This window comes from Fundulus heteroclitus, chromosome 16 (genome assembly GCF_011125445.2).
Source record: "Fundulus heteroclitus isolate FHET01 chromosome 16, MU-UCD_Fhet_4.1, whole genome shotgun sequence".
Taxonomy (NCBI): Eukaryota; Metazoa; Chordata; class Actinopteri; order Cyprinodontiformes; family Fundulidae; genus Fundulus; species Fundulus heteroclitus.
Genome location: NC_046376.1, coordinates 26,029,452 through 26,042,426, shown reverse-complemented (window position 1 = coordinate 26,042,426; position 12,975 = coordinate 26,029,452). Strand labels below are relative to the sequence as shown.

General features: G+C 41.0%; 1 protein-coding gene across 1 annotated transcript in view; it reads right to left on the bottom strand.

Moving 5' to 3' along the window:
* cacng3b (calcium channel, voltage-dependent, gamma subunit 3b) overlaps positions 1-12,543 on the bottom strand; it is a 36,708-nt gene extending 24,165 nt beyond the window's left edge. Inside the window, exon 1 of the mRNA XM_012873078.3 lies at positions 11,469-12,543. Coding sequence (XP_012728532.1) covers positions 11,469-11,685 — 217 coding nt within the window. The 5' untranslated portion in view covers positions 11,686-12,543. The remainder of the gene's footprint in view (positions 1-11,468) is intronic.
* Between the last annotated feature and the right edge of the window lie 432 nt (positions 12,544-12,975).

Genomic DNA, 12,975 nt, shown 5'->3' with positions numbered 1-12,975 from the left:
TGAGCTATTCATCTAGGGCGTTTCTCCAGTAGAGTCTAGTTCTGGTTCTAACAGGCAGTCTCAAAAACAAGCACAATACAGTGACTGCCATTTTTTTAAATTTACAAATAGAAAAGGGGAAACCGCTCTTGACATAAAATATACTGACAGATTCATGATATTTTACAGCTTTGAGAACTTTTAAACATTTTTGTAGAGGGCAAGTATTTTTACCAGCTATGACTCGAAGTCTTTTTGTGATGTAACACTCAAAATAAATATAAAATAATGCCTTAAAACAAGGTTAAATAGGAGACAAACAAAAACAGCACTGTTAGCACAGACGCCCTCATGACCAACTAGCCAAGAGGTGCCAGATATTCGTCCTTGATCTATCTAGCTCTCGCAAACAAGCTGTGTTTCTGCAGAATAGTCAAACTGTGAGACTGGCCACTAACTAAAACAGCACAAGTCGCCATTTGAATTACCTCACTGTACAGCGTAACCATACAGCCCCCCAACCCCCTGAAATATCTAAAAGAGTTGAAAGGCATTCCCTCATTGCCTCCAGGTTTCATATTTTATGTTAAAAGTTATCATGGCGACTGGGATCACATATGCTGTGCCAGCTAAGGTGATTTTAACATTGTGTGGGCAGGAAAACACATTCCAAAATGATCTGATCTGACATCTCTGTTACTTGGGTTAACTAAAGTGATGAGGTCAACAGCTATTAACTGCAGCAGCATCAAGGTGGATGAGGCTTGCAGCTGACTTTTTTTCAGATTTCTTTACTAAATTAAACGGAGGATTAAAGATGGCACAAAATCAATGGAGCAATTGCGCGTAAAGTCAGATTGAGCAGGCCAGTGAATTGGTCAGTAATACAGTGAAAGCAGACTCCTTGTCTACATCTATGTTGAACAGAGTTTGAAAATCTGTTCAATGAAATCTAGACTGAAATGAATTGAACTGCTTATTTGAAAAAGCTGTGGGCATCTTATGGAAAATTGTTTAACCCATCCCCTGAAACTGCAAACCTACCAAGACATGCTCACTTAAACTGTCGGGCGAGACAAAAAGTGCATGAATCAGTGAAGTAGCCAAGAGGACCATAGTAGCTCTGGAGAAGCTGCTGAGGTCCACAGCTCAGGTGGAAGAACCTTTAGCAGGCCAGCAGTCACACTCTACAGATTTGCCTTTATGGAAAAGCTAACATCTGGAATGTTCCCCGTTCAGATGCGGCCAAAACTTAACTCTATGGCTTACGTGAAAGGTAATGTTTCAGAAAACAAACACTGCATGTCACCTTTACCACACCAAACCCACTCGAACATGGTGGTGGCAGCATCATGCTGTGGGGATGCATGCCACATTTTTTTTTAGATTTAGATTTGTTAAAATGTTAAAAACAATGTTATACTTTTCATTACACATCCTAATTATTAAATATTATTTTGTATTTCCTTGACATTATTATTAATAATTCCCTTGACATTTCTGACTGTAACATGACAAAATGTAAAAAAAGTTTAATGAGTATAGATATTTTGGTTTACTCTTTGTTTCTTCAAAGCAATTTAGGATAAAAAAAAGTCATAGACAAAGATAAATCTATGCAGCTTCTTATTCACGTGAAAGTCTGCAACCCTAATCTGTGTAAGCGGAAAAAGCGCTAATTGTGAGATGGCGATTGTTGTGCTTTCTGTGAGGACAACCTTGCCCACTCAAGCTGCCCTCAATCAGTTGCTTTGTTTTACCAAAGCTGCGAGCGTTCGGCCACATGCACTCAAAACTGAAATGGTTTTACAAACTAAAGAAGAGAGGAGAAGGGAGTGAGCAAGTGACAGGAAAGAAAGTCGAAAAGCAGAGCAAATTGGACTGCTTGTTTCCTCAGAGTGCCTCTGACAGCTCAAGCTGGGTGACTGTGCCACTTTCTCTCTGCTTCTCTACCTCTCTCGCTCTCCCTGATTACCTCTTTGCGGGCGAAGGAGAATGGGGGAGAGGGAAGGACAGGGGAGAGAGGAAGGGGCTAGTTTCCACGGTGATGCCTGATGAAAGAGAACGAGTAAGGTTCTGCTCAGCTACGCACCTCTTCCTTTTCTCTCTCCTATCCTCCTTTTCCAACTCAAACAGCGGGTCCTCCCTCTTCCGCGTTCTCAAAAACATCCCTCTTTTTCGTGTCTCACTTCTTCTCATTAGCTCTTCTCCTAACATTCAGAAAACATCCACTCATACCATTCCAGTCCCCCCTGCTTCATCCCTTCTGAGCTTTTATCAATTTAAGAAATGCTTGTTCCTAAAAAGAAATACATGGACAGACGAGCATTTTACACATGCCGTTGTTAAATGTCACATTTCCAAGCTGTGGGAATGACTTCTGGTTGCTGCCCCCATTCTTTATGGAGTCTTCTCTCCCATAGTTCAGAAGCTGTCTGCCGTTTCATCCAGCAGCCGGGGGCACTGTCATGAGGTACACTGACTAAAATGCTAATCGAGAATTAAAATTCTATTAAACCAAACCATGGCGCCACAAAGACAAAAAATAACCAGAGGCTATGAGTAGATGTAGTCCATCTGCACTGGTGTGCTTTTTTTCAGTTTGACCTTCACAGTGCTGCATGATTATTGCTCAAAGTGTAGCATTAAATAATAGTTTTCAGATTAATTACTTTTTAAAAAAAATATTTGCTCTGTTGTGGTTTAATGTATTTGCAGTTTCAATTGGTATTTTCCTTTATAGTATCATATATTTTAGAAAATGAAAAAGATTGAAACGGTGTGTCAGAGCCCTCAAACAGCTATACTGTTTTACTATTAACTTGGCTGTTATTCCACATTTCTACCATTGCACGATTGAATATTGCACTACAGCAGCTCTCATATATACTTATCTGTGCACTATACTTATAAGTGCCTCTGCAATTACAATAAAATGACTGCAATGACCTGATTATAACACTACTTAATCTCATGCAACACTGTGCAAATGCTCTGTCTGCATTGATGAAGATTTACTGAGATCAGCAATGCAGGGTGCCTGAAACACAAAGTGACCTAATTCTGATTAATGTGGAAAATAATTGACCCTTTGAAGGCGCTCAAAACATTTTAAATTTCATTGCAACACACTCAGTTGAGTGTGAGACAATGAAAATAAAAATCAAGATGATGTCATGACAAAAGTAACACTGACCTGGTGCTATTGAACAACTTCATTTTGGTGTTCCCCTTGGATAACTCTCAGATCACCTGCCATTACCTTCTGACTTAGAAAAGATTCCTGATCAATGTGTTTTTTTAAAATGATCTATGTTCTATTATCTATTACATAGGGCCATGTGGACCTTGAGTCAAATAAATGAAATGTGCTTCTGTGCTTTTTGTGTCTCTGCCCTGTCTTCTCTAATCCCCAGGCAGATGGCTATACAGCCTGGTTCTGATGGAGGTTTTCCTTCCTGTTAAAGGGGAGTTTTCCTCTCCACTGTCGCTTCATGCATGCTCAGTATGAGGGATTGCTGCAAAGCCATCAACAATGCAGACGACTGTCCTCTGTGGCTCTACGCTCTTTCATGAGGAATGAATGCTGCTTGTCAAGACTTGATGTAATCTACTGGGTTTCCTTAGATAGGAAGCTTTTTGACCAGTCTGTCTGTATGATGCAATGAAATTTGACTTTGTAAAGTGCCTCGAGCTTACATGTGTTATAAATCGGTACTATATAAATAAAATTGAATTGTAGTAGATCTAGTTCAATTCATTATAATTCAGTTCATCTCTACCTGTCTGTCTGTCTGTCTGTCTGTCTGTATCTATCTATCTATCTATCTATCTATCTATCTATCTATCTATCTATCTATCTATCTATCTATCTATCTATCTATCTATCTATCTATCTATCTATCTATCTATCTATCTATCTATCTATCTATCTATCTATCTATCTATCTATCTATCTATCTCGTTTGTGTGCATCCTGAGCCAGTGTCTGTCTCAAAAAAAATTCTTGATTCTTGAGAGCATCATCAAAATTATTTCTATTTGCTATTCCCTTTCAACTCAGATGTAGTTAATGAACATATCAGCTTACAAACCCATGACATCATCATCTGGGCTTTCACACTTTTTTACTGTCATAGTGTATGTAAACTTCTGAGTTTGAAGAAAGAACAAAAAACATTTCTCTCTCTTAGTATTCTGGCGCTTTGCTAATACAAATATGTCATGGTAAGCTTAACTAACCTAAAACAGAAAGTGTGTACTCTATTTTAAGGTTAGACAATGAGAAAATGTTTTTTTTTTATTATTGTTACTAAATGGTATTCCTGTTTTCTTTTTCACCTTGTTTTCAGCCATTATTATGAGCCTTGTCACTACTTAAACCTTTTTTATTTCACTGTTGCTCAGGCTAAGTGGATCATATTCCTCATGTGACTGCGTTAACTTTACGTTAACTATTCAGCTGCATTCACCATCTCCCTCTACCACCTACCAAAGGATAAATATCCGCTAGACAATCCCTGCAGCGCCACGTGAAACTTAAAGAGCTATTATCTATCTCTCACTAAACCATCCTTACACCTCTTCCATCTTCCTGCCAGCGCCCCTTGCTGTCAGGTGACACTGAAACACTCCATGTCTTTAATTGCCTGTTTTGCTTCTGTTCTCTTTCTTTTCACTGATGATGTCATCCATTGGATCCATGTCTTTGCTTTTAGAGCTCTGCTTAATCTGTATCACAGGAGAATTTTAGGCAACAGTGTGCCCCGGCGTTCCCCAGAGATTCACTTAAAACCGAGGGCATGCACATCTCATCCATCACTTTTAACCCACATTCCCTCCTCCACGCCCCCTTCCCTTTTTCATTCATGAACATTCCAGTTTCTCTTCATTCATGTCCCCTCCCCCTCACCCTCCGAACGCTGTTTTCCTTGCCTTCATTTTTCATAACACCTCAGCGCACCTGCAGAGACAAGCATTTACTGCTGCAGGAAATTCCACAATGACCACATGCTGTTACCTGGCAAAAGAAATGTGCACAATTACAATCATTAAACACAACAAACGCAAATAAATCCTTTCTGCGAGTGAAAGCGATAACCTATGAGTTATTGGTGGGTTTAAAAAGACCGCTAAGTCTTTTTTCTGATGCTGTTAAAGAGAGACTGCTATGCAAAATCTCTACATGTGAGAATGTCATCTGCATAATTTGTGGTAGTGGGGAAGGAGGAGTGGTGGCCTGGTGGTTAAAGCAAGGTGCTTGCATCCTGGGAAGGCTGCGACGTCCCTGGTTTGAATGCCACAGACTGCCTCTCTGGGTCTCTAAGGGATGGGTTAAATGCAGGAGACAAATTTAATTGGAGGGTAAACAGTTACAATGACAAAAATAGATAATTATCATTAGTTTAAAAATAAACCTCATATTACTGGTAAATATATAAGAAAAATTGAATACTATAGGAACATTTCTGTCACTCATTTTAAACTCATATAGAGTCACTACACAGGGAGTGAAATATTTCAAGCCTTCATGCCTTGTAATTTGGAAAATTTTCAATGGCTTACAGACAACGAAAACCTAATATTTAGTGTCTTAGAAAATTTAAAGACTATATAAAACGTATACTATAAATACTCCATAGATCCTCTATGGGGTTCAGGTCTGGCCAGTTTGCCAGCCAGTCAAGCAGGGTTAACACCATGGCTGTTGGACCAGCTTCTGTTACCTTTGGTAGTGTGGACAGGTGCCAGGTCCAGCAGGAAAATGAAATCAGCATCTCTATAAAACTTGTCAGCAGAAGGAATCATGAAAAGCTGTAAAATGTCCCGCTAGAAGGGCACAGAGCATCAATCCAGTTCTTTTTCTCCCTAACCATGAAAGACGCTCATATTCCATGTGGAGGTTTTCGGCTACACTCCTGACATATGTCTCAATATTTTTATAAGTTTCTCTTTCTGGTATGTACTACCTACACCATCATATGGTCCATTTGTTATTTTAATACATCTTACTGCTACATATACTTGCACTATTCATATCATTTTACACATAACTTTAATGTTTATCACTACCTTCCTGACAAATGAAAAATAACTTATTTATATTGTTTCTCTTTTGTCTTCTGTTTTTACACGGAGCCTTGTAATGAAATTTTGCTCTAATGCACGTTGTGAATGTGCAGATAATTGACAATAAAGTCTGTCTAACTTTACTGCAACCCAAATCCGATCTTTTTGCCCATATGCGACCCATATCTGTCTTTTTCACGGCATTGTGAACGACCCAGTTCCGATCTTTTCAACCCCCCAAAAATCTGATTTGTTCCATTTCCATATGAGGTACTAATTCAGATACGAATCAGATTTAAACGGTCATTTCACAGTTTATCCGTCTTTCACATGACTCTCCTGTCTCTCACTATACATCCACACACAGCAGTAGCAGTTAGCGCTCCATAGAAGACCATTGTTGATAGCTATGCTGCTTTCTTCTTACCTTACTTAGTCTTGCTATGTTGTGGACTTAATATTGTCGGCTCCCATTGCTCAACAGCTTTCGAAAAATAACAAGGAGAGATGCCTTGTTTGTATCCATGTTTTGTTATTTCTTTTTGAGTTTTTTTTTTAAACAAAACTTTATTGAACACTTCTAGAAACAATTACATTCACCATTATTTCCACAACAAGTCCCTCTGTTATCTGCGCATGCGGGTCGCTTTTTGCGGTCTTGGACCATTCAGGCAGAAGTCTGATGGCGGTCGCATTTCAGAGTATTATGAACAACCACCTAAAAAAAATCAGATTTCAGCAAAAAATCGGAATTGTGCATCAAGACCTGCAGTGTGAACGTAGCTTAAGTCATGTACCTGTACGGTTTACCCAACTCTGTCATTCTCTCTCAATAATGTTCAGACATTTAGTTTCTCTTAACTCATAAGGTCTTTAGCATTTGTACATCTATAATTTGAAAGGAAGGGGCATGTGGCATATAGATGGACAGAAGGCCTAAATACGTAACAGAATATAACCATTGTTGTGGTGCAGCTAGTCTTGTTGAAGTGAGCAAATGTACATCTGCATGTCTGTCAGTGTTTCTCCCTTGTCGGCGTATGTATATGTGTGCATGACATTGTGCTGACATTGAATTAACTTTCGGCTCTGTTCTGTCTTAGCTATGCTTATTTGGTGGCTTGGGGATTACCGAAATTTTCTTTATTCATGCAGATATAAGTATGTGCATTTGAAATTAAACATCAGCGTATGGGTGTGTGTCAGTGTGAATGGAAATGAGCGAGTCCCCTTAAAGCTTGGTACCTGCAAATATACATATACATATATTTATATATATATTAAATAATTCTACCTCTTTTCTTTGGATACATAAACTTTCACTTGTTTACTTTAAAATGACAAATGGGAGGACTAATTGGGTACCCTTTCCCTGTTTTACCAAACACTATGTTAAAATGTAAATGTTAAATGTTGAGTTCTCACAGATTCCTCCTTTCATTAAAAAATGATGCAAAACAAGGACAAAGACCAGGATTTCGTCAGATGTCTACTAGAAAAACGTAGAGTAAAACTTTTAGACACACTGGATGCCTGTCTTTGCTCTTTTAATCTTCTCCATTTTATTTTTTCTGTGTTGTCTTTGAAACAGAAGTACAGCCTACACCTACAACTGATTACCACTAATATTGTAGAAATATATTGTGTTTGGCTTCAGTTAAGGACTTAGAAAATACTTGGTTAGCACACAAAAGAGCTGCAAATACCAAGTAGCTATTAACTTAAAGAAGTTGCTTTTTCCCCAAATTGCTAATCTCAACACGTCCACTAATTATTCATTTTGATGGATGGAGCCCTTTATGGCACCGATACTACTTTGGCAGTGTCAAAATACAACACACAAACACACACACGCACACAACAATGAAAGAGAAAAGACCACAAGTTTTAAACTGTCCCTCATTTCTTCATATTTATGTTCCTTGGACTGAGATTTTCTTTTGATTTAGTATGAGCAGCACAGTGTCGCTGAGGAGAGCAATGTCCGAGTTTCCTTCCTGCACCTTCACCTTTTTTTCAGCTTCAAACCGCCAACTATGGTTTATTTTATTGAGATTTTAAGGGATATGCTAACATAAAGTAGAACATAATTGGGAAGTGGAAGTTAAAGGTCTTAAAATAATTTTTACAAATCTAAAAGGTGTTGTGTACTATGGTATTCATCCATTCTGAGTGAATTTTCTTTGTAAAAGCACCTTTTGCTGCAACTACAAGTCTTTAGATGTATGTCCCTGCCAACATTGCAAAGGTAGAAATGACTACTTTGGGCTGTTCTAAATCAACTGGATTTAGGTCTGGACTGACTGGGGCCATTCTAACACATAAATATGCTTAGATCTAAACCTGTTTAGAGCCATCTTGCAGGAGGGTGATCTTACTACCCAGGCTCAGGCACATTTCAACTCTAAGCAGCCTCCCTGTTCCTGCTGATAGAAAGCATCCCCCAAAGCATGATGCTGCCAGCTCCCCCTGTGAGAAAATATGTTTTAGTGTCCCACCACACCTGCATATGGCATAATAGGAAAAGAGGTATTTTTTTTCCACATGACATCTGTCCCGTTCATGGTTTGTGGAAAAACCTTAGTTGATATTTCCATTTGTTTTCCTTCAACAATGGCTGTCTTCTAGCCGCTCTCCTATAAAGGCCAGGTTTATAGAGAGCATGACTAACAATGGTCCTATCAATAGAATCTCACAAAAATCAATGATGGGTATTGATTTTTCGGAAGAGGTCATATCCCTCAGTTTTATCCGTTAACAGGGAAATAGCAGAGCATGTCCAAGCTTGGAAACAGTCCTCGCTGTTGTTTTTATTACGTGGTTTAGCTGTTTTTCATCAGGAGACAGGGAATTGCCAGTAAGGTCGCTGGCATCAAACTGTCCCATTTGTCTGGTACATTTTGCAGACGAAATCAAATCTAAGACTCGTGACATTGTCCCCTGTCAAGAGCAACCACTGAACAGAGACATTTGAGCTCCTACCCTCAGGCAGGAGATTCAGATTTCCATAAGCGGGGACTAACAGGATGAAAAACTCCCTAAAGCTATCCTTTAGTTATACAATAAAACCCACTTGTTTTTAAAAGGCCACATTGAAGCTTAATGTTCAATGACAGTTTTAAAAGTATAGCATTTTCAGGTATTTTACTGTGTTTTAGTGTTTTTATTGGTGAGGCTATAAATGTGTATTGTGTTTTAATCGGGCTGCAAAGCTAATTTCCCTGTAGGGACAAAAACAAGTTGGAGTGAAGATTTTCCTACCTGAGCTATGGTTCTCTGCAGCCCCTCCAGCTACCACAGGCCTCTTGGCCATTCTTCTGCTTAATACTCTCCTCTCCCACCCTGACCGTTTAAGTGGTCGGCCATGTCTCGCTAGGTTTGCAGTCGTGCCATACTCTTCCCATTATCAGATAGCAGATTGAACAGAGGTCTGTGGGTCAAAGGTTGGGATATTGTTTCATAACGTAACCCTGCTTTAAACTTTTCTGCAACCTCATCACTGAGCTGTGTGCTGTGCTTCTTCATCTTCATGATAATCAGGACCTCTGTTTTTCACATGCTGACTTCTACCGTTGAGCTACACGGCACAAGAGGAAGTCTAAGATTTCATGTGGTCCAGTCCTTGTTTTACTGTCTTTTCTGTACAGTTGCTTTGCTTTTTTTTTAAACAAATGAAAATCTGACTTTACTCCTCAGATGCCTTGGGCAGATATTGTCAGTGATATGAGGACAATTTCAAAGGCACAGATCGTCTGTCAGTCAGCGAGAGTGAAGTAGTTCTGATTGGAAATTATCATTCATGCTGATCATATTGCTCTTCCATTTTCAAGCTCTATAACAGTCTTTCAACATATATCAATTTATTTACGAGAATATGACAAACTGATTATGTTTTCCGAGTTTCAGTTAGTCCTTACTGGCTTTTCAATAAAACGTGCAGACTGTGTTGTTGTTGTTGGGCTTCATGATGTTCTGTGGGCTCTACATGGACTCATAAGGGCAAAGCTGCACAATCTAAATGCGCTGTAAGAATAATCGAAACCTCTACGCTTAAATGTGAGCGATTGCAGACTCAATGTTAACTCATGCCAAAGTTAAAATCAGATCTGCTACTCAAATGGGGGGTTATTTAGGAGTATCAGAGTAGAAGGGGGTGAATACCAAAGCAAGCCACACCTTAAAGGTAGAGTGTGCGATTTTTCCGGGAGCTTTCCTCAAGTCCCTTTTTGAATAACTGCGCAAGACCGTCTTACCCGCACTTCCGCTCCTCAGGGGGATTGTGTGAAAAAAAAAATCTCCCACTTCCACTCTGCTCTTATTTCTTTCTACTGAGGCCTTCCTCTTCTTCTCATAAACTTGTGCGCGTTTCGCTTCTTGCGAGTCTCAGCCATGTTCAAAGTATACGGTGAGAGCAGTGGAGCTACAATGAACGGCTAAGAGCAGAAGCAATCCCCTGACCAATCCCTGCCGCTTGGACCGGATGGCAGGGATTGGTCAGAGTTCTTACAGGCCTGCATCACATTTTTTAGCCTGCTTTTTGTGACTACATAATGTATTGCCTGCTGTCAGGATGGAAGACCATTTCATCCAGTGTAACAGGATTTCCAACTATAGCTTTAATGTTTTGTTTTTAAACATAAAATTATGCACCATTTTTCTTCCACGTAACAGTTCCGTGCTGCTTTTTGTCGGTCTACCACGTTACGCACAATTAAACCCACTGAACTCTGTTGTTGTAATGGAACAAAATGTGAAAAAAGGCTCCAGGGGTATTAATACTTTTGCAAGGTACCGCTAGAGGAAGACAACGCATTAAATCTCTGAAAATGGTTTTATCAGGCGGATTGACAACCTCAATCCAGACTACAATCCGGATCTTTGCCCTGTATTGTATGTCCTCAGCACAGAGTAAAGGTGATGATTTATAACTTTTTGGGGCTTGTATACTGTTTTCAACAGTTGTTTGCTCCATGCACACCGATGCCATTCAGCCTAACGTCTGACAGGAGAGAAAGCTGTCTGGCTCCCAACCATACCATGACTTTATGGCCAGTTTCTATCAAAGAAGGGGGGGGGGAGGGGGGGGGGCACGCACATCAAGGTCCCATTATATGTTCTGGCAAATGACAGTCCTGTCTCAGTCTGGATGAATGCAAGCCCCAACTCAGGAGAAGGAAATTCTAAGCTCAGCTCACGCACTGAAGGCAAAAAAGACCCTGACGCTCCTCTGGTATATGGCAATGTATGGCAGAAGGTGTCTGCATGCGTGCTTGCGTGTTAGAGCAGAGAGCCGCACATGAAAGCACGCGGGGCAAGACGTGCCCATGCACACGCACGCACAAAGAGACAGCTTCGACCGTGAGACGCACAGCCAGCCAGCCAGCCAGCCAGCCAGCCTCTCAGTCAGACTGATCACGTACCTTCCAGACAGCAGGTTCGCCAGAGGCCGGAGTGCGTCATCACCTCCTCATTCTTGCGGCTCGTGTCGTTGTCGCCGCTGCTCTTCACGCGGCAGACCCCGCGCGAGTACAGCCAGTAGTCCGTACCGACGGCGATGGTCATGAGGCTGAAGGCGGCGAACGCGCCCACCGTCGTCACGAGCATCTGGACGCCGCGGTCGCACATCAGCATCTTCATATAGGCGGCTCCTGGGGTGCCTTAATCCTCCTCTCCTCCGCTTCTTCTTCTTCTTCTTTTTTTTCTTGTTTGTTTATTTATTTATTTTTTTGTAGAGTCACCCTTTAATCTCTCTAACTTCCAGACTCGAGGAGTCAAAGAGAGGAGTCGGGGGCAGAGACAGGCACTTGAAAACGGGGAAAAAATGTAAAATATTTGGTGAGCATATGGAGGGAAAAATAGCTGCTACGGGAAGGTGGGAGGCTGGATGAAGCGACCACCGGTTGTCCCTAACAGCTCGACACTGGCCGCGCTCGCTCAGAGCGGAGGGTGATGCCACATCCTGCCTCTCCTGCGTCCGAGTGCATATTATCTTTTAAGCCTTCTTTATTTCTGTGGCTGCCCTTCTTAAATAGCTCGCCTTTGTAAGGAAAAATGGCTGTTTTCGAAGCAGTTTTTTTTTTTCGCCCCTAACTCACCTCTGGGTTCCGTCCTTCGACCATGTCGCTTTAAGCAGAACAAATCCCATTCCTTGGATGAGGACGACCTGTAGGCTATCCATGATGGGTTTATTGACTCGCCGACATATTTATTTTCTCCTCTTCGATGTCAAAGGCTACCACAAGTCGTCCAAACCCGATTATGTAAAGCCTGTAGTGGTGAGAGACCAAGAAATCGCCGACTGTTTAGGGTTTAATGCGTTTTAAAGAGGCAGGCTACTTAATTCAAAGGAGAAAAATACAATTCAAGTTGGACCGGTCTGTTAACACGCCTGGGCCAGTTGTGCCCGTTGGTATAAATGGAAAAAAAGAGAAAAGAAGAAGAAGAAGAAGAAAAAAAAGATAGCGGTTGCCTCCCCCTTGTCCTCCTCCCCCTCTTCATCCCTTTCCTCCTCCTCCTCTTCCTCTCTGTCCAACCAACACAAACTAAAATTAACCGCGCGTGTCTCCAAACTCCGCCCGCGGCATCACCGCACAGCGCGGATTGGGCTCGTGGCAGAAGCAGTGTCCGCCGGGAGCCAATCGCTAACCCCCGTTCTGCTCTTAGGTCCCGCCCACCGTCACCGCGCTGGCTGCACTAAAACACGAAGGTCTTCCTGTTATTTAGATGTCAAGAGAAGATATATTTGGTTGTTTATGTAAAGTACAACGCGACACAAACATTTTGATAACACAGCAGAATGCATTGCGCTCACTTTAATATGGAGCTCCAGATGTGCCACAGTCAAATAATTAAATGAATCAACAAGCTATTATTTGAATGTGCCTTCAGTAATTCAAATGGAAAAGGCAGATCATTTCTTACATACGG